This window comes from Octopus sinensis, linkage group LG26, assembly GCF_006345805.1.
Source record: "Octopus sinensis linkage group LG26, ASM634580v1, whole genome shotgun sequence".
Classification (NCBI taxonomy): domain Eukaryota; kingdom Metazoa; phylum Mollusca; class Cephalopoda; order Octopoda; family Octopodidae; genus Octopus; species Octopus sinensis.
The window spans coordinates 25,258,834-25,282,114 of NC_043022.1; the positions used below are offsets into that span (position 1 = coordinate 25,258,834).

At 39.7% G+C, this 23,281-nt stretch overlaps 1 protein-coding gene across 2 annotated transcripts in view; it reads left to right on the forward strand.

Moving 5' to 3' along the window:
- The window catches only part of LOC118768020 (keratin, type II cytoskeletal 1-like), a 52,323-nt gene that overhangs the window by 17,927 nt on the left and 11,115 nt on the right, over window positions 1-23,281 (forward strand). The window contains exon 1 of one of the 2 annotated variants that reach the window (XM_036513685.1): window positions 16,281-16,327. The exons of the other annotated variant lie outside the window; for it this stretch is intronic. Coding sequence (XP_036369578.1) covers window positions 16,285-16,327 — 43 coding nt within the window. The 5' untranslated portion in view covers window positions 16,281-16,284. Of the gene's footprint in view, window positions 1-16,280; window positions 16,328-23,281 lie in introns of those variants that run through there. 2 annotated transcript variants of the gene reach the window in all.

A 23,281-nucleotide genomic window follows, 5' to 3' on the forward strand; every position in this document is an offset into this window, starting at 1 on the left:
TCATAGAGAAATGGTTTCGCTTAAGACAAGACACCATAGTCTGCTCACAGAATCCCTATCCATCTGTTGAATGCACTTCAGATTTGTTTATTCTCTTCAGCACCAGATACTAAGAGAGACAACTGGTGACTTGGCAGAATTGTTACTGCATTGGTCAATATATCTGATGGCATTTCTTCTGAGGTTGGCTTTGCGTTTCATCCTTCCAGGGTTGATAAAATACGTACCTGTTGAGCACTGAGGTTGATGTAACTGACCCCTCTCCCTCCCCTCCCCACCCATATTTCAGGCCTTGTGCCTATAGTAGGAAGAACTATTGTAAGACAGCAAGATGGCAGAAGCATTAGTAAGACAAACTGATTAGCAGCATTTCTGCCAACTCTTTACATTCTGGGTTCAAATTCTGCCAAGGTACTGACTTTGCCTTTCATCCTTTTGCAGAAGATAAAATTAATACCAGTCAAGTGTTGGGGTCAATATAAATTGACTTTCCCTCCCCTGCTCTACACCACTGAGCCCTAAAATTGTTAGCCTTGTATCAAAATTTGAAACCAGTTTATGAATTATGGGAAAGGGGCTTGTTTATGTCCCTTATGAAGGAGAAGATACAACCTGCTGTAGCAACAAGGGAAACCCTAGCAACAGAATTTTATAAACTCCTGTAAGGAAACTTAGGAAAGAAATGTTGAAATCTTGCTTAATGTAAAAGGAAGGTGGAGGCTTAAAGGGTAGGAGTTGGTGTTGAAGAAGAAGGAGGAGAATGAGGAGTAGGAGGAGAGAAGAAAAAAGAGGAGTAGGAGGAGAGAAGGAAGGAGAATGAAGCGTAGGAGGGGAGAAGGAAGAAGGAGAATGAGTGAGAGAGGAAGGCAGTGAAGATGGAGATAAAAGGAGGAGAGACGATTATAGAGGAGGATGCAGAAGAGGAATAGAGAGGAAGAAAATAAGATGATGAAGAGGATGAGGGTAGGAGAAGAAAGAATGATAAAACCCCAAAGGAAACAGAAAGCAGAAGTCATTACTTCCATGCATCGGCAGGGGTGGGGTTGGGGGTGGAGATGAATGGAGGGGGATTGAGGAGAGGGTGGGGCACGGGTGTGTGTTGACCAGAGGATCAGGTTATCTTTTAACCATGCATGAGTGAATGGTCTAGAAAACTAATGTCTGCCTGTCTGCCTGTCTTTAGTATTGTTATCATTAGTATCATCATCATCATCTTCATCATCATCATCATCATCATCATCATCATCATCATCAATATTATTAGTACTGCTGTTATTATTATTATTACTTTTGTTATTGTTAAAACTATTGTCGGTTGTTCATCACTCTCATCGTAGTCAGCACTGTGATCGTCATCATCATCAGCATCATCATCATTCCCGTCATCATCACGAACATTGTTATTGTTGTCGTCGTCGTCGTCATCTCCTCCTCTTCATCATCATCGTCGTCCTCCTCCTCCTCATCATCATCATTATCGTTTCTTGTTTTGTACTGTATCATTTTTCTGCTATCTGTCTGTCTCTCTCTCTTGCTGGGGCAATATTGTGTGTGTGTGTGTGTTTGTGAAGAAAGTGAGAGCAGATATTTGGTAACGAGTGGAACAAAATGATGTTAATGTAGTAGTAGTAGTAGTAGTAGTAGTAGCAGCAGCAGCAGTAGTAGTAGTAGTAGAAGTAGAAGTAGTAGTAGTAGTAGTAGTAGTAGTAATAGTAGTAGAAGCAGTAGAAGTAGTAGTAGTGGTAGTAGTAGTAGCAGTAGCAGCAGCAGCAGTAGTAGTGGTAGTAGTAGTAGAAGTAGTAGTAGCAGCAGCAGCAGTTACTGTAGTTATTGTTTCTAGTCTTACTGTACACAGTAGAGGCATTTGTTGTTGTTGCTGTTAGTGTTGTTGTAATACACTTTTGTACTTGTTATTGTTTTGTTGTATCTGTACAATGTAAATGTGTTGTGGGGTAATTCATACAGAAACAACATTATTGATATTAGTAACAGAGTGGGAACTGGTTTTATCATGAGCAGAAGTGAAGTGTGTGTGTGCGTATGAATGCATCTATGTGTGTGTGTGTGTGTGATAAAATTTGTTGTATGTGTTCATGTTTGTGTGTACACAAATTCATGTGTTTGTGTGTGATTGTTTGAATATACGTATGTTTGGTTATGTGCATGTGTGTACAGACAAAGTAAAACACTCGGCACAAGAATACGCAGACGAGGTGGTATCAAAAGGTTCATGGACTCTTTTACTCTTTACTCTTTTACTTGTTTCAGTCATTTGACTGCGGCCATGCTGGAGCACTGCCTTTAGTCGAGCAAATCGACCCCCCCGGGACTTATTCTTTGTAAGCCCAGTACTTATTCTATCGGTCTCTTTTGCCGAACCGCTAAGTTACGGGGATGTAAACACACCAGCATCGGTTGTCAAGCAATGCTAGGGGGACAAACACAGACACACAAACATACATATACATACATATATATACGACAGGCTTCTTTCAGTTTCCGTATACCAAATCCACTCACAAGGCTTTGGTAGGCCCGGGGCTATAGCAGAAGACACTTGCCCAAGGTGCCACGCAGTGGGACTGAACCCAGCACCATGTGGTTGGTTAGCAAGCTACTTACCACACAGCCACTCCTGCGACTAGTTACATTTAATAAAAAAAAAATATTGGGTTGTCTGGAAAGTTTGTGCCAATTTATAGTAGCTTAACTTTCGACTTATTTTAGAACATGGTTGAGTCCATAAAATAGGATTTGACTACACCTCCATTTAGAGCACAGTTTAACCCTTTAGCACTTAAACCGGCCATATCCGGCCAAAAGTATTCTACCTGTTTTATGTTCAAAATGGCCAGATCTGGTCTCTCACACCAACCCTACAATATCATTTTAAAAATTAACAGCTACCTCATCAAAATCTCATAGCTACAAGATAATGCCTGATTAGTTCAAAACAATGTGGATAAAAAAACCCATTAATTTTGGTAGAATAATGTGAACACTAAAGGGTTAAGTTATCCTTTCATGGAAGAAGGTTTATGCCTTTGGAACGCCTTGAGCTTGTTCAGGTTCTGTTTGAGAATGGTCCAGGTCTATACTCTGCAAAGCAACACCATCTTCCCCACTCTCTTAAAGGCATATGGTCAGGCAATCCCCATGATGGACTTGGCCCTCAGTTAGACTCACCCTATACATGAGAACAGTTGTTCAATATAACTTCAACAATGCTCAGTGGAAGCACAAGTGCACACAGTATGGTTTCTTTGCTTCACATGCATTGCAGTCAATCCAACCTGGTGGCACTCCAGTGCTTGTAGAGTTTACCTCAAACCAGTAGAGTCATTTAGTAGCACTGCCAGGTCAGGGATCCATAATAGTTTCCAGCCTGATGAAATTCCTCTCAAATAACAGACTAGGTAGTTCACCCCTTTTTGAGTTTCCCTAAGAGCATCATTACTCTTACTCACTCCTCGTCATCTGCATATTGATAATGTGGGTCGTTCACTGACTATATTGGTCATCTGGTGGAGGTCAGTGAACACCTGACAACAATCCTGGTACCGGGTACTTGGTCTTTTCTCGACCCAGGGCTGCAACTCCATTGTAAAATGGACTGATTCTTTCCCTGTGTCCCACCAGCTTCCAGACTAACTCCCCCTAGCTTAACCAAATGAATTGTGTCGAAACCTACTACATTGGTCAATGATAACTATTTTGCTATGAGTGGTGGTCATATCTGGCATCTATTTTTTTTTGTTTTGTTATCTGTCTCTTTTACTCTTTTACTTGTTTCAGTCATTTGACTGTGGCCATGCTGGAGCACCACCTTTTAGTCGAGTAAATCGACCCCAGGACTTATTCTTTGTAAGCCTAGTACTTATTCTATCGGTCTCTTTTGCCGAACTGCTAAGTTACAGGGACAGCAGCATCGGTTGTCAAGTGATGTTGGTGGGACAAACACAGACACACAAACATATACACATACACATATATATATACATATATACGACGGGCTTCTTTCAGTTTCCGTCTACCAAATCCACTCACAAGGCTTTGGTCGGCCTGAGGCTATAGTAGAAAGCACTTGCCCAAGATGCCACGCAGTGGGACTGAACCTGGAACCATGTGGTTGGTAAGCAAGCTACTTACCATATTTTTTATCATTTCTCCATCGTTTTTCGCCAACAGAACTTTAGAAATTTAGTCAACTTTACTGGAGCTTTGAGAACAATTACAAAAAGTAAGAAAATTAATTAAAAAAAAAAAGAAGAAAAAAACTGAAATAAAAAGAATTTGTGAAAGACTCGAATAAAATTAAGTGAACAATTTCTATCTCCAAAACGATCCCCTGTGAATTCAACTGTGAAATATGTTTGTTTTTTGTTCTTCTTTTCTTCTGTCCACACATAACAACTTTTCAGACTCAATCTCTCTCTCTCTCTCTTCCTCTCTCTCTCTCTCTCTCTCTCTCTCTTCTCTCTCTCTCTCACGAGCACACAAACATGCTTATTTTTCTTCTCTACATCTGTAACACTGCCGTGTAGTCTCCATCTCCCCCCACCACTCTATCTCTCATTATAATAGTAGTAGTAGTAGTAGTAGTGATGGTGATGGTGGTGGTGGTGGTGGTGGTGGTTGTTTTATATTTAATGTGTGTTGGTTGTGCTTAGAATTGGGTGTGTTGATAATTTCGATTATGCTGCTACTGCCTGGATGCATGTGTGCACATGTGTGCACGTGAGCATGTGTTCGCATTTTTTTCCCGTTTTTGTGTTAACGTAAGATTGTGGGTTTATTGGTGTCTGTGAATGTTAACCGGGTATCAGCCCTTTAAAAAAAAAAATTTTTTTTCTCTCTCTCTCTCTTTTCTCTCTCTCTCTCCCACTTACTCTTTGTCTATGTGTTAGTGAACATGTATGCGTAGGTGCATACATGTGTGTGCATATGTATATCTATAAATGCATGTATACATGTGTACATACACATACATGTTTGTCATATATTTATGCATATATAGATGTATGTGTGCATATGTATATGTGTGCATATATATCTATGTATGCATATATATATATATATATATATATATATATATATATATATATATATATTATGTATGTATGCACACATACACACACATACACACCACATATAAATTACATATACACATGTTTGTATTCCCTTACACTGTCACCTTTTGAATTCTCCCTGACCAGTCCATATCCTGTATCGATCAATCATCTATCTACAAAAGTTAATTGATGTGATTGGCAGTGGATTGTGGGGGCCAAGTAAAAGCAATTAGCTTGTGCATTTCTTTTGCATTTTTGGCCCTTTTTTTAAAAAAAAAATTCTCTTTTGCTTTCTTATGCTACTCTGTCAAGTTTATTATTATCATTATCCTTCCCCTCCCCCTCCTCCTCCTCATTATTATTATTATTATTATGACCCTCTCAATTTCATTTGTCTTCATCTTCTTTATTGTGAGGGGCGGTGGTAGTGATTGATTGTGATACTGCAGACAGTAGTGGATGGTCGTTGTGACTGCGATGGACAAAAATTAAAAAAAGAAAATACTAATGATGATGATGATGATGATGATGGTGACGACAACGATGAGGATATTTGTAATAACAAAAGCAATACCCTCTCACACCCTCACTTTCGCAGTCGGACAAAATGCAATTCCTGTTCTTTTTTTTTTCTTCTCGATTACAGCCCTTAATTTCATCCCCGTCTCTTCTCACCAGACAAATGATTCAGCTTAAAAAGGTTTTTGTCATTGCAAGAAAACACTTCTTCCTCTTGTTGTTTCTCAAGAAGAGAAAAAAATTGCCCACGAAACAAATAAAACAAAAAAAAATCACTTAAAAGCTGTATTTTTTTTCATTAAACTCAAAACTTAGGAAGTTCTTTTAATTTCTCTTTGTTTCTATGACTAAAATTTGAAAGTTTTTATAAAATTCTTCTTGGTTACTCAGCCACAAATCTTAAGATCTTGGTTACTAAGACCTAAAGTTTGAATTTTAAAAAGAATTTCTTTGGTTTCTTAAAAAAAATTTTCCATAGTTTCTTTGGTGAAAAGTTGGAAGTTAAAACAATTCTTCTCAGCTTCTTAGACACAAGACCTTAAAATTCCTTGTCACTAAGATGCAAAACTTGGAAGTTTTTAAACAAAATTTCTTGGTTTCTCAAAACACAAAACTCTAAAAGTTTTTTTTTTTTACTTTCTGAGATAATAAATCTGAAAGTGTTTCTTGGATTCTTACCCCAAAAACTTACAAGTTTTTTTCTTTTCTTTTTTTCTCTTTCTAATTCTTATACCAAAATCTGAAAGTGCTAATTGGTTTCCAACACCTAAAATCCTGCAAGTTGGTCTGTAAAGTTCATTCAAAGAATAGGTTCACTACAAATTTCAAAATTCCATGCCATACTCTTCACAAAGTTGAACATAGGCGTAGAAGTGGCTGTGTGGTATGTAGCTTGCTTACGAACCACATGGTTCTGGGTTCAGTCCCACTGCGTGGCACCTTGGGCAAGTGTCTTCTACTATAGCCTTGGGCCAACTAAAGCTTTGTGAGTGGATTTGGTAGACGGAAACTGATAGAAGCCTGTCGTATATGTGTATATATATATATATATGTGTGTGTGTATGTTTGTGTGTCTGTGTTTGTGCCCCCAACATCGCTTGACAACCGGTGCTGGTGTGTTTACGTCCCTGTAACTTAGTGGTTTGCCAAAAGAGACCAATAGAGTAAGTACTAGGCTTACAAAGAATAAGTTCCTGGGGGCGATTTACTTGACTAAAGGCGGTGCTCCAGCATGGCCACAGTAAATTGACTAAAACAAGCTAAAAAAAGAGTAAAAAAAAGTATGTGTTTGTAAGACGCAGAAGTATACTCTAACATATTGTGTAGGCCCTGTGAGGGTAGAGCAGGGACTGGAAGGGTCTGGCAGGGCCTAGCAGGGTGTGACAGATGCCAGCAGGGCCTGGCAGGGCTTGGCAGCACTTGGCAGGGACTAGTTCTTCATTTAAGATGAAAGGAGAAGGAAAAGATTAAATGAAACCTGTTAAGTGGACGGTACCTGTAATTCAAAAGTTCACCCATGTCATATTTATTATTCCACATTGTTTTCACTTGGGCGTTACCTCATGTGGACACATATCTGTGGAATACTCAACCACATTATAATAATAATATGAGTATAGGCGCAGGAGTGGCTGTGTGGTAAGTAGCTTGCTAACTAACCACATGGTTCCAGGTTCAGTCTCACTGCGTGGCATCTTGGGCAAGTGTCTTCTGCTATAGCCTCGGGCCGACCAATGCCTTGTGAGTGGATTTGGTAGACGGAAACTGAAAGAAGCCTGTCGTATATATATATATATGTATGTGTGTGTGTGTTTGTGTGTCTGTGTTTGTCCCCCTAGCATTGCTTGACAACCGATGCTGGTGTGTTTACGTCCCCGTCACTTAGCGGTTCGGCAAAAGAGACCGATAGAATAAGTACTGGGCTTACAAAGAATAAGTCCCGGGGTCGATTTGCTTGACTAAAGGCGGTGCTCCAGCATGGCTGCAGTCAAATGACTGAAACAAGTAAAAGAGTAAAAGAGAGATACTGTCCAATTGGTGAAATACTGGAATACACCATGGTCGAAAGCGAGAGAGGATGCATTTGAAAAGAGTGCATCCATGTGCATTTGTATGCGCTGTACAGCTGGTTGCTGAAAATGTGCAGCTAGCGTTCTGTCTAGACCGCAATGACCCACAATTAGTCACTCTCTGTAGTCATTGTAGATCACTTACCCTAACTCCATCATTCTGTCTCACGCACACACACGCACACACACACACACACACACACACACACACTTAATCACAGATTGTCACCATCTGTGAAAACTCCTTTTGTCTTTTCTAAATCATCCGTCTTTTTTTCTTGGTCTTTTCCTTGTTCTTTTTTGCCTTTTTCTTCTTCCCCCCCGCCACCACCACCACCTCCTCCTCATCACTACCACCTCCTCTCCTTCTTACCACCTTTCCTCCTCTCTTCCCCTCCTCCCTTCCTCCTGTTCCTCCCATCTTCAAGTGTGACTGGCTGCTGGCCACTGATATACTCTCCTCAATCTAACTCCCACTTTCAGCACACCCCCCCCGACTCTCTTTCCTAACTGCCCTCACCACCACTACCACCATCACCACCACTCCTTCCACGAATCTCCCTCTCCCTCTCACCCTTCCAACTATGACCACCCTCCTTAAGTGACAGCTCTAACAATGTTTGGGTCAGTGATGTGACATTGGTGGGGTGCAAGTGGGTGAGTGGATGATTAGGTGAGAGGGTTAGGGTGTAGTGGTGGTAGAGGTACGGTGGGGTGGGGGTTCCCATTTTGTCAAAAATGATATGATGAAATCAATAGCTTTGTGAGATAACCAGAAGTAGCAGTGGTGCCCACCCCACCACCACCACCATCACCCATTATTCTTCATAGAGTCCTTAACTTCCCACTTGAATCCAAAACCTTCCCCACACCCAAATTTAATCCTTTAAATGAATGGAAGTATGTCACCACACCATCATTCCCAGCATGGGTGTTGTCCCACACCCCACTCCTGGGCCAACATTACTATCAAGAAAACATATTCATCTCTCCACCCCTCTGCATGCAACTCATCTGTTTTGCTACAGTTTAAAATTGGTCTCTTTTCTCAGTTTTGGTCATCACTTTTAGTAGGCAGTTTCTGTCCCCCTCCCTCTCTCTCTCACTCTCTCTCTCTCTCTCTCATACACACACACATGTCTATAGGTGTATTTATGTAGAATGTAGATGATCGGACCAACATACTTCTAAGTTAGAAAGACATGATGGGACGGACGTACTTCCAAGCCACAAAGATATGATGAAACAGATGTACTCCTAAGTTACAAAGACATGACAGGATGGTCACACTCCCAAGTTACAAAGACATGACAGGATGGACATACTCCCAAGTTACAAAGACATGACAGGATGGACATACTCCCAAGTTACAAAGACATGACAGGATGGACATACTCCCAAGTTACAAAGACATGACTCGATGGACATACTCCCAAGTTACAAGGACATGACAGGATGGACATACTCTTGAGTTACAAAGGCATGATAAGATGGACATACTCTCAAGTTACAAAGATATGACGGGATGGACGTACTCCCAGATTACAAAGACATGACAGGATGGATTTACTCTCAAGTTACAAAGATATGACAGGATGGACATATTCCCAAGTTACAGAGAAGTGCATACAGTGAAGTGAACCAGGGATCTTTTAGAATGAGTGGGTGGGTAAATTTGCAAAATCGTGGAAAGTAAGTAGGGATTTAGACTTTATTCAGTGTACTCACTTCAGGCCTAATACCCATTTCTTTACTACCCACAAGGGGCTAAACACAGAGAGGACAAACAAGGACAGACAAATGGATTGTCAATTACATCGTCCCCAGTGCGTAACTGGTACTTAATTTATCGACCCCGAAAGGATGAAAGGCAAAGTCAACCTCAGCGGAATTTGAACTCAGAACTTAGTGACAGACAAAATACCGCTAAGCATTTTGCCTGGCGTGCTAACGTTTCTGCCAGCTTGCCACCTAATACCATGTGGGTGCCCTCTTTAAATATACGATTGAACCTAAAGCAGCAGATGTTTGTAATGCAAACTTAAAGGAAAGTATCTGGCCAATGAAGGGCTCTCTTTGTAGTTGCTTGACTTGCTAGAAATAGCAATAAAATCTGCCTTAACTTCAGTCTTTGGAAAAAACATATTGGATAATGTTGTTTTTCCTGCCTATTGAATAAAGAACAGGATTGTCATAGCTGGAATGCTTTTGATCATAGCTTGCATGATCAGAACTGACCTGGGGTTAAATAGCAATAACAATAACAGTGAGTAAAGTATAGAATAGCACCCACCCCCCTCTGTGACTGCATCCCCCTCTTTCCTGCAAAGAGAAAAAAAAATTAAACCAGAAAAATAAAAAAGAAGAGGAAATCTGAAGGAAGTTAGTGTTGGGGGTGGGGATGAAGAATTTCGCATTCTTTCGGGGGGGGGGAAGAAAATCTTTCATGACATGTTTATTACGTTTTTAAGGGACAGTAGGTAGTGGTGATCATGATGGGGGTGGGGGTCATGATGTGGGTGTTAGTGGCAATGAGGGATGGGGGAAAGGGGGCAGTATATTTTTTTTTAATTTACACTTGTGCTTTTTCCTATTGTTTTTGATGTGTATTCCATTATTTGTTTCCCTCTGCTATACACATCGGATTACTTAATTAAAAAATAAACAAACTATTTCTACCTATCTACTCATGGATCTGTGAATATCCATCTGTCTGTCTTTCTATCTATTGATCTAGCTATATATGTCTGTCTGTCTATCTATCTATCTGTCTGTTTGTCTATCTATCTATCTATCTATCTATCTATCTATCTATCTATCTACCTATTGATCTAGCTATATGTGTCTGTCTGTCTATCTATCTATCTGTCTGTCTATCTATCTATCTATCTATCTATCTATCTATCTATTTAATTTACCTATCCATCTATACATATACATACAGATGTATACTATATACATACAGATTAGATGTTGTATATGTGTGTGTGTGGGTATATATTTAATTAAGATACCAAGCATCTGTGTATATATGTATGTATGTGTATATGTGAGTGCATATATATACATGCATACACATACATACACATATACATGTATAAATATATATATATATATATATATATACATATATATATATATATGTGTGTATATATATATATATATGTAAATGACCATGCACATTCCATCTGTAACTGTGAGCAAATACCCAATGAATCAATTACTCTCTTCTTTTTGATTTTTTTTTTGGGGGGGGGGGGTTATATATTTGCTGAAGTGTGTGTGTGTCTGTGTGTGTATTTAATATATGGCTGGACTTGTTTGTTGTAGCTATCCATTAGTGTATATAATCCTATTACTTTGGGGCTATTGAAGACAGGGCAGGGCTTAGGTATGTGTGTGCGATGTGTAATATATATATACATGTGTGTGTGTGTATGTCTGTGTTGTGTGTGTGTGTGTGTGTGTGTGTGGATGTGTGTGTGTGTATATGTGTATATATATATATATATAATATATATATATATAGAGAGAGAGAGAGAGAGAGATGTGTATGTATGTGTGTGTGTATATACACACACACACACACATATATATAATATATGTGTGTATACATACATATATATATATGTATATACATACATACATATATATATATAGTATATATATATATATATATATATATATAATACATACATACATATATATATATATAATATATATATATAGGGAGAGAGAGAGAGAGAGAGAGAGAGAGAGAGAGCATTGGTACAGTGTGATTGTATATCTCATGCACCCACACATCTCTATTCAAATTTCCCCTCTAACCACCACCCTCCTACTTCATCCACCCCACCCCCCCCCATCAACACCATTACCACTATCAAACTTGCTGACAACCAGCTCAATGAATTTATTTAATTTCTCTAATCCAGCCATCCTTGCTTGGATTGGGACAGGCCTAATCTCACCCACTAACTAACCCTTCCCTCTTTCTCTTTCAGAGTTACATATCTATTTATTAAGAAAACCCTTCTGGCCTTCTATGGTTTTGTCATAGAGCTCCAGTTGGGGCTTCCCCCGAACCTACTCCCTACACCTCCTCTATTTGTTTTTATTATGTCAGTTTTATTACTGTTTTGTTTCCCTTAGTGTTTCCCCTCTTTCTCTCTCTCTCTTTCCTACCTATACTCTTTTACTCTTTTACTTGTTTCTGTCATTTGACTGCGGCCATGCTGGAGCACCGCCTTTAGTCGAGCAAATCGACCCCGGGACTTATTCTTTGTAAGCCCAGTACTTATTCTATCGATCTCTTTTTGCCGAACCGCTAAGTGACGGGGACGTAAACACACCAGCATCGGTTGTCAAGCAATGCTATGGGGAACAAACACGACGCACAAACACACCCATACTATATATATATATATAATATATATATATATATACGACAGGCTTCTTTCAGTTTCCGTCTACCAAATCCACTCACAAGGCATTGGTCGGCCCGGGGCTATAGCAGAAGATACTTGCCCAAGATGCCACGCAGTGGGACTGAACCCGGAACCATGAGGTTGGTTAGGAAGCTACTTACCACACAGCCACTCCTGCACCTATCTGTCTATTTATCTATCAACTTCTCTGTCAGTCTGTATGCATGCTTGACTGTTTGTCTTGTTTGTTGTCAATCTGCTCTTATAATAAGTTTCAGTTGTAAAAAGCAATTGACATAGTTAAAATCCATCCATCCATCCATCCAAACACCCACCCAAATACCCACCCACTACATCACATGCACACATATACACACATATATACATAAATAATAAAGGTGGCTTATTTGCAATTTACAACTGAAAGGCAAAAAGCATAACTGCTTTCTCATGGCTAAGAGTTGTTTTGACTCTTGTTTCTAGAAATGCTTGTCTGAAGGGTACCCTTTTTCACTTTAGTAACATCTATACATATACATACGTATGTACGTACATACATACCTTCATACATTCATCCATATGATATATCTTTTATTTTTTTTACTTCTTTCAGTCATTAGACTGTAGGCCATGCTGGAGCTCTGTTTTGAAGAACTTTTGGTTAAATGAATCTACCACAGTACTTATTTTTGTTTTTAATCCTGCTGCTTATTCTATCAGTTTCTTTTGCCAAACTGCTAGGTTATAGGAATGTAAACACACTAGCATGGGTTGTCAAGCAGTGGTGAGGAACAAACATACACACACACATAGACACATACGTACATACATATACGAAAGGCGTCTTTCAGTTTCTCTCTACCAGATCTACTCACAAGGCTTTGGTCAGCCTGAGGCTATAGCTGAAGACACTTGCCCAATGTGCCACACAGTGGGACTGAACTCGGAACCATATGGTTGAGAAGCAAGCTTCTTACCACACAACTATATCTGTGATTATATCTTGCCAGCGCTGCCTTGACTGGCTTCCGTAGAAAGCACGTAAAAAGTACCATCCGATCGTGGCCGTTGCCAGCTTCGCCTGGTACCTGTGCTGGTGGCACGTAAAAAGCACCCACTACACTCACGGAGTGGTTGGCGTTAGGAAGGGCATCCAGCTGTAGAAACACTGCCAGATCAGACTGGAGCCTGGTGCAGCCTCCTGGCTGCACCCCGGTCGAACCGTCCAACCCATGCTAGCATGGAAAACTTTTATCCCAATGTATTGACCCAATACTTATTTCCTTTTTAAGCTTGCTAAGATATGTGGACACAAACACATCAACACTGGTTGTCAAATACTAGTGAGGAACAACCACAGACATGAAGACATATACATATACATGGAAGTATATGTATGTATGTATGTATGTATGTATGACAAGCTTCTTTCAGTTTCCATCTATCAAATCCACTCACAAAGCTTTGGTCAGCTTGAGGCTATAGTAGAAGACACCGGGTGAAGGTGTCACACAGCAGAACTGAACCCAGAACCATTTGTTTGGGAAGTAAGCTTCTTACCATTCAGCCATCTCTCTCTCTCTCTATATATATATAGGGTACAAAAAATTCAGGGTGATGGACGCTTTGTTTTTGTTTTGGTGTCTCGCTCTGCTGTATGCGACTATGAGGATTTGCATCCCCAACGAAACTCGCCTTTTCCCCCAAACTTATAATGTAATACATGTCTTTGGTGTGGTCATTGTGTGCGGCTGCAGAAGGCTATTGACATACATATTACATCAATCATGCATTGATATAAACCGTCTAATAAAGCCAGAAACATATGTACCGCTAAATCCTTTGCATCATGTTTTTCTTTTGATAAATATATATATATATATCACTGTAATCGACCAGATTATTAGATTTTGCTACACATCGCTGGTCACAATGCGCTTCGCATTGTTTTAGCCTTCAAATGACGCCACCCTGCTGGCTAAGTGAGCAGGCCAACAGAAGAAAGAGTGAGAGAAAGTTGTGGCGAAAGAGTACAGCAAGGATCGCCACCACCCCCTGCAGGAGCCTCGTGGAACTTTAGGTGTTTTTGCTCAATAAACACTCACAATGCTCAGTCTGGGAATCGAAACCTCGATCCTACGACCGCGAGTCCGCTGCCCTAAGCACTGGGCCATTGCGCCTCCACACACACACATATAATATATATATATCCGTGCAGGTGGCACATAAAAAGCACCCACTACACTCTCGGAGTGGTTGGCGTTAGGAAGGGCATCCAGCTGTAGAAACACTGCCAGATCAGACTGGGCCTGGCGCAGCCTCCTGGTTTCCCAGACCCCAGTTAAACCGTCCAACCCATGCTAGCATGGAAAACGGACGTTAAACGATGATGATGATGATGATGATGATGATATATATATATATATATACACACACATGATATGTTACATAGGCAAACACACAGACAAATTCATATATAGACCAATATTGATGCACATGGGCGCATACACACTCATACACAGACATGAATATTTAAAAGGAAAACTCCCCATTGTGTGTGTGTGTGTGTGTGTGTGTTTGTGTGTATTGTACATAGGTGTTTGTGTGTCAGTTAAAACATGTATGTGTCTCCAACCCATGCCAGCATATAAAAACGCATGTTGAAACCATGATGGTGAATGATGACGATGATTATACCTGCCAGGTGTCCCTTGAGTAAAGTATCGTTTAATGCTCCAGGTAATGATGTTCAGTGGTTAAATGCTGCTTTACATACAAAGCAAAAGATATGTGTGTGTGTAATATATATTTCTGTATGTGCATATAGTGAGTGTGCATATAGTCATATATATATCATAATATGTATATAATACATATATACATATGTATATAATACATATTTATACATATTATGTATACATATGTTTGTAATATATATATATACATATTATGTATACATATGTATATAATACATATATACATATTATAGATATATTATACTCTTTTACTCTCTTTTACTCTTTTACTTGTTTCAGTCATGTGACTGTGGCCATGCTGCAGCACCGCCTTTAGTCGAGCAAATCGATCCCAGGACTTATTCTTTGTAAGCCCAGTACTTATTCTATCGATCTCTTTTGCCGAACCACTAAGTGACGGGGATGTAAACACACCAACATCGGTTGTCAAGCAATGTTGGGGGGACAAACACAGACACACATACATACACGCACACATACACATATATATATACGTATATACGACGGGCTTCTTTCAGTTTCCGTCTACCAAATCCACTCACAAAGCTTTGGTCGACCTGAAGCTATAGGAGAAAACACTTTCCCAAGGTGCCACGCAGTGGGACTGAACCCGGAACCATGTGGTTGGTAAAAAAGCTACTTACCACACAGTCACTCCTGCGCCTATATATATATATATATATATATATATATAAAATATAATATAATGTATATATATGTAATATAATATATATAATATATATATATATAATATATATATTAAAGAGAGGGAGAGAGAGAGAGAGAGAGATAGATAGGTAGGTATATATATATATAGCTATTGATACTTCTCAGACTCATTGTGCATTTGTGTATATTAATATCCATGTATGCAGCTGTGTATAAATACTTATCTTTGTTGCACTATGTGTGTGTGTGTGTGTATGTGTGTGTGTGTGTATGTGTGCATGTTTATGCATTAATGTCTGTACGTGATTGACGGCAAGCATATTTCCATTAATTAACCTATTTCATTCTTCTCCCATTACTGTGCGAGAACTTGTTTAACCCTCCTTACCTCCCCTTGCGTTTTTTCTCCCCCTCCCCTCGTTTGCATGCATAGATGCACTTCTGCGTTCATGCTTGCATTCTCGTGCTCATGCTTGTGCGCACATGCACGCACATACACAATATTCCTCACACGCACAGGCACACACACACAGAGGCACACTGCCCGAATGCACGACCGTGTGTGTAACGCATACGCATACACGAATACACGTGCAGTCATAAATGTTGCAACAGAAACTGCGATGTGCGGCGGCGAACAATGGAGACGACTACAAATGCACACAACAGTGCCACACTAACAACAACAAACAACAACACCTGCAGTAGTAGCAGTGGCAGTAGTAGCAGCAGCAGCAACAACAACTGCGTCAATAACAGTAACAACTACAATATGATGAATGTGAAAATGAAAGCCACAGTTCTCTCCACTGAATGTCTGTTTATATGTTTGTATTTATTTATTTATTTATTTATTTATTTATTTATTTATTTATTTATTTATTATTTATTTATTAATTTACTTATGCATGTGTGTATGGTTGTGAGTGTGGTTGTATGTATTATATAATATATATTATATAATATATATATATATATATAATATATATATATATGTATCTATATATTATATATATAATATATATATGTATATATATTATATAATATATATATATATATATTATATATATATCAGGGTGCCACACAGTGGGACTGAACTCAGAAACATGTGGTTGGTAAGCAAGCTTCTTACCACACAGTCACTTCTGCGCCTATTTGTGTGTATTTATAACAAGAAGAGTATTCACATTGAATTAGACAAAATTCAGAGCTTTTATATAATAACATATATTGAACAGTGTAGACAAAATGATAATTGAAGAATATATCAGTATAAAATATTTAAATTAAATATATGTATATATGTATGTCTGTACACATACACACACATCTCAGTAGTTATATATCTGAAAAAGAAGCACTCTCTATAAAACTTTAATGGTCAGTCTCTGACTGGCAATAAAAAATCAGACATATATATATAGTTTCTACAGCTGGATGCCTTTCCTAACACCAACCACTACACTCTCAGAGTGGTTGGCGTTAGGAAGGGCATCCAGCTGTTGAAACTCTGCCAGATCAAGACTGGAGCCTGGTGCAGCCATCTGGTTCGCCAGCCCACAGTCAAACCGTCCAACCCATGCTAACATGGAAAGCACACGTTAAATGATGACAACGATGATATATATATATATATATATATATATATATATATATATATATCATACATACATATATATCCTCGTCTTTCTCCCCTTCTTGTTTCTTCTTCTTCTTCACATAGAATTATGTTTCTGGTAACGACATATGTATATCAATTACACAATTACACACACATATTGCCTTCATTGACAGACGGACAATGAAGAAAATATCTTTTTGAAATTTACTGTTTATATACTAAAGATTAGACTAAACTGTTGAACTGTCAGGCGTTTTGAAAAAGCACTCTTTGCTTGTAGGACCTTATTGTCAATGCACTTGATCTGAATATTGAAATTTTATGACTGAGAGATGCTGTGATAACCATAATAATTTTAATAAATATCTTGCAATGCAAGTAAATATGTTTATGAAAAGTCTATCAGTTTTAAATAGAATTAATATAATAAATGTTATATTATTATACTAAATTTAGAGCTATGGTACAATAAAATATATTGAATAATATAGATGAAATATATATAATTTAATTGGAGCTGAAGTTTCTCTGTAGGGTATCATGTTGGAAGGTGAAACTTAGAGTTGTATGAGGGAACTTTTAACTTTGATTAAATTTTTGATACATATATATGGAGTGGCTGTGTGGTAAGTAGCTTGCTAACCAACCACATGGTTCCGGGTTCAGTCCCACTGCGTGGCATCTTGGGCAAGTGTCTTCTGCTATAGCCCCGGGCCGACCAATGCCTTGTGAGTGGATTTGGTAGACGGAAACTGAAAGAAGCCTGTCGTATATATATGTATATATATATATATGTATGTGTGTGTATGTGTTTCTGTGTCTGTGTTTGTCCCCCTAGCATAGCTTGACAACCGATGCTGGTGTGTTTACGTCCCCGTCACTTAGTGGTTCGGCAAAAGAGACCGATAGAATAAGTACTGGGCTTACAAAGAATAAGTCCCGGGGTCGATTTGCTTGACTAAAGGCGGTGCTCCAGCATGGCCACAGTCAAATGACTGAAACAAGTAAAAGAAAAAGAGTATACAGGCACAGACATGGCTGTGTAGTAAGAAGCTTGATTCTAAACCACATGGTTCTGGTTTCAGCTCCACTGTGTGGCACCTTGGGCAAGTGTCTTATACGATTGCCTTGAGCTAACCAAAATCTTACGAGTGGAGTTGGTTGACATAAACTGAAAGAGCCGATCGTGTTGTGTGTGGGTGTGTGTGGTTAGAGTTGGCACTGCCACTTGAGAACCCTGTAATTGCAGTCTGGCAGGAAGAGACCAATAGAATAAATTGACGGAAACTGAAAGAAGCCTGTCATATCTGTGTGTGTGTGTGTGTGCGTGTGTTCATGCTTGTGTTTATCCCTCACTACCACTTGACAACCCTGTAACCTAGCAGTCTGGCATGAAGAGACCAATAGAATAAATTGACGGAAACTGAAAGAAGCGTGTCATATCCAAGATCCATGGTGCCGGCCTTAGCGTGTTTCAGGTTGAGATGCTGCGACTTAAGTCTTCCTTAATTAGTTTTGCCCATGTCTTCATTAGTGTATTGCGCTGGATTTGTAATATGGATTTCCTGATATTTTTTTGCTTTTCTTAGATACCTTCATCTAAATATGGTTAAATTTACTCTCATGTATAGATCTTGGTTATCTAGATTTGATTTTTACTCATTAAATCTGTCCACCACTAAGTATTTTTGTTATGTAAGTAAGTAAAATTCCTATCTGATGACTCGAGGGGGAAGCTGCCCCCTCAATCGAAATGCTGCTCTGGATGGCACTGGAAGACTTACTCATTGCAGCGGTCCTTCAGTTTTTCTAAGCCCTGTAAAAGAACTTGGAAGGTTGAACCTCCAACCAAACCTTTTGTGTGACCCTTTAAAACCAAGAACACTTCAACTCCCACCTCACCCTTCTACACACACACACAAGTACATACATATGTATATATATTTATGTATATGTGTACAAACACACACATACGGGTGTGTGTGTATATATATATATATACACACATATAATATACATACATATGTATATATTTACATACATACATGTATACGTACATACATACATACATACATACATAATACATACATATATATATATATATACACATGCATACACATACATATATATTTATATACACACACTTATACATACATACTTATATATATTATATATATACATACATGCATACATACACACGCATATATATACATACATACACACACACATATACGTACACACACAAACACATATATACATACATACACACACACATATATATATATATGTACACACACACACATATATATATATGTACACACACACACACATATATACATACATACATACACATATACACATATATACACACACATATATACATACATACACACACACACATATATACATACATACATACACACACACACATATATACATACACACACACATACACACACACACACACACATATATATATACATACAAGCATGCCTAAAAAGCCAGAAGAAATGCTGCCAGGCATTCTGTCTGATGCTCTGAACGATTCTCCCCTTAAACACCCCCTCCTCCTCCTCCTCCTCCTCCTCCTCTCCCCCACCGCAACCTCTCTTCTACCTGTTACGCCATCCCTCTGCTCCTATTTCTTTTATCCCCACCTCCTTTTCCCCCTTCTTGTACCTCTCTACTTCTGCCCCCTCCCCCCCCCCGCTTCCACTTCTCAGAAAGACTTACATCAGCTTAGCTCGCCTTCCCCCCCTCACCTTGCCTTCTCCCTCCCCCCTCCTTGCCTTCTTCCTCCTCCCCCCATTCCCCCCCGCATCACACCTGTTTACATGCATTACCAGCTTGTGTAATAGGCACTGTCATAATAATAATAATAATAATAATAATAATAATAATAATAATACCATGTATTGCAGCTCTCACACACACACACACACACACACGCAAACACGCACGCATATACACACACACACGTTACACACGAACAAAATCATGCATACACACCTAATCACACGTTCACACACATACACACGTGTGCTAATCACACACACACACGCGCACACACACATTCACCAGCAAGCGCAGAGACAATGATCTGTATCGATCTATCGAGGGCCAACAGCTATATTACTTCGTAATAGTAGTAACAGTGGTGGTGTCGGCAGTGGTGGTGGTGGTAGCAGTAGCCGTGATGGTGATGGTGGTGGTGGTGGTGGTGGTGGTGTTGGTAGCAGTGGCAGTGATGATGGTGGTGGTGGTGGGGGTGGTGGTGGTGCAGTGGCAGTAGGTGTGGTGGTGTGTGGTGGTGGTGCAGTTTGATGGTTGGTGGTGTTGGTGGTGGTGGTGGTGGTGTGTGTGGTGGTGGTGGTTTGGTGGTGGTGGTGGTGGTGGTGGTAGCAGTGATGATGATGGTGGTGGTGGTGTTGGTAGCAGTGGCAGTGATGATGATGGTGGTGGTGGTGGTGGCGGCGGTGGCGGTGGTGGTGGTTAGTAGTTGTACCTCCACCATCCTCACCACCCGAAACCACTACCATCCCCACCACCCGAAACCATCACCACCACCAGCCCACAACAGATGCCGTCAACCTAACATACCATTTGATGAGAGTATTTCTTGTAAAGGCTGCTGCTAATAACAGCTTTCAGGCTCTTTTTGCATCCACACAAACCATATTTTGTCTGGTTTGAAAGCAATAGTTGCTCTATCATTGTGATAGAGAGTGGCTGTCCTGATGGATGGGTGGGGCATGGGGGTGGGATTGATGGGTGGGGTTCATTGTGGTGATGGCTTCTATACAAGTTCATACTATACTATATGTTTCTATACTAGCATATTATATAGTGTGTGTGTGTGTGTGTGTGTATACATGCACATATATATATTTCTTTACTACCCACAAGGGGCTAAACATAGTGGGGACAAACAAGGACAGACAAAGGGATTAAGTCGATTACATCGACCCCAGTGTGAAACTAGTACTTTATTTATCGACCCTGAAAGGATGAAAGGCAAAGTTGACCTCGGCAAAATTTGAACTCAGAAAGTAACGGCAGACGAAATGCCGCTAAGCATTTCGCCCGGCATGCTAACGTTTCTGCCAACTCACCTATATATATATTATATATATATATATATATTCTTCTAGTTGTTTCAATTATTTGATTGTGGCCATGCTGGAACACCACCTCGAAAGGTATTAGTCAAACAAATTGACCCCAGCACTTTAAAACCTGGTACTTATTCTATCGGTCTCTTTTGCCAAATGACTAAGTTACAGGGGACATAAACACACTAACACCAGTTGTCAAATTGTGATGGCACACACATACACATAGATAGATAGATAGACATATGATGGGCTTCATTCAGTTTCCGTCTACCAAATCCACTTGCAAAACTTTGGTCAGCCTGAGGCTAAAATGGCAGACACTTGCCCAAGGTGCCACGCAGTGGGACTGAACCTGGGACCATGTGGTTGTGAAGCAAGCTTCTTATCACACTGTCATGCCTGAGCCACACCTGCACTAACAGTGTTGTTTGTGCTTATGTATATATATATATATCAGCCGAAATTGCTAAGATGATCTGGTTCTTGACTGATGACTGAGGGCTTCGAATGTCCCGTCCTGTGGTTCTTGTCCATGTCTGTAATTATTTTTACTGTTTACCTATATATGTGTGTGTGTGTGTGTGTGTGTGTGTGTGTGTGTGTGTGTGTGTGTGGAGGCGCAATGGTCCAGTGGTTAGGGCAGCGGACTCGTGGTCGTAGGATCACGGTTTCGATCCCCAGACCGGGTGTTGTGAGTGTTTATTGAGTGAAAACCCCTAAAGTGCCACGAGGCTCCAGCAAGGTATGGTGGCAGTCCCTGCTGTACTCTTTCGCCACAACATTCTCTCACTCTTTCTTCTGTTGGCCTGCTCACTTAGCCAGTGGGGGTGGCATCATTTGAAGGCTAAAACAATGTGAAGCGCATTGTGACCAGCGATGTGTAGCAACATCTGATAGCCTGGTCAGTCACGGTGATCACGGTGAGATATATATATATATATATATATATATATAATATATATAATATATAGTACATGTCTGATCTCATGGATGTTGTGCTGATTCTAGAAGTGATTGCTGTTGTTGTCATTACTCTTCAAGTCAGCCCTGATTGACTGAACCTATGGTCAAAAGCATTGCAACCATGACCCTCCAGCCTTTTTAAGGGTATATTGGAATGCATTAGCTGATGTGTCCTCCTTTGTTTGTTAGACTATATGGTGATTTTCTTGGTTGATTGCACCTTTTGTGTGTGTTTGTGCATGTGTGTGCGCATGTGAATGTATCTTTGTGTCTGAGGATGTCCCCGCCTCCCCAGGGCTTGACAACTGGTGTTGGTTTGTTTATATCTTTTTACTTAACAGTTCACCAAAAAGAGACCGATAGAATAAGTACTAGGTTTTAAAAATGAAATTAGTGCTGGAGTCGATTCATTCGACTAAAATTCCTTCAAGGGGTGCCCCAGCATGGCCGCAGTCTAATGACTAAAACAAGTAAAAGATAAAATATATATATATGTGTGTGTGTGTGTGTGTGTGTGTGTGTGTGTGTATGTGTGTGTGTGTGTTTTGAGATGTTTACACACAGGCATATGTAAAGGTGTCTGTGCATGTAATGTATATATCATGTGTGTGTGTGTGTGTGTCTGTGTGTGTGTCTGTGTGTGTGTGTGTGTGTGTGTGTCTGTGTGTCTGTGTGTGTGTGTGTGTGTGTGTGTAACTGCTATATCTGTCAAGTCTTTCCAGCAGTTTCATATTTTACCAGTTAATTAAACTAGAAGCTTTAACATTTGTTTCTTGATAAATATTGTGTTTTTGGTTGTTTATTTAGTTTTTGAAAAATTCCATTTTGTTCTTGTTTTTTTTTTCTCTATCTCTCTGCTTCTTGTTCTTTTGTTTTTTTGCTTAATCCTTTTATACAAGAGGCTTATGATTATATATAATGTGTGTGTATGTGTGTGTGTGTGTGTGTAACTTTAGGGTGATGTATGGAAGATAGGTAGGGTTTGCTTGTTGACTGGTGGTGCTGGATAGCAGGGGATTTTTTTTTTTGTGTGTGGATGGTATTGGTGGGTGGTGGTGGTGGTGATGGTG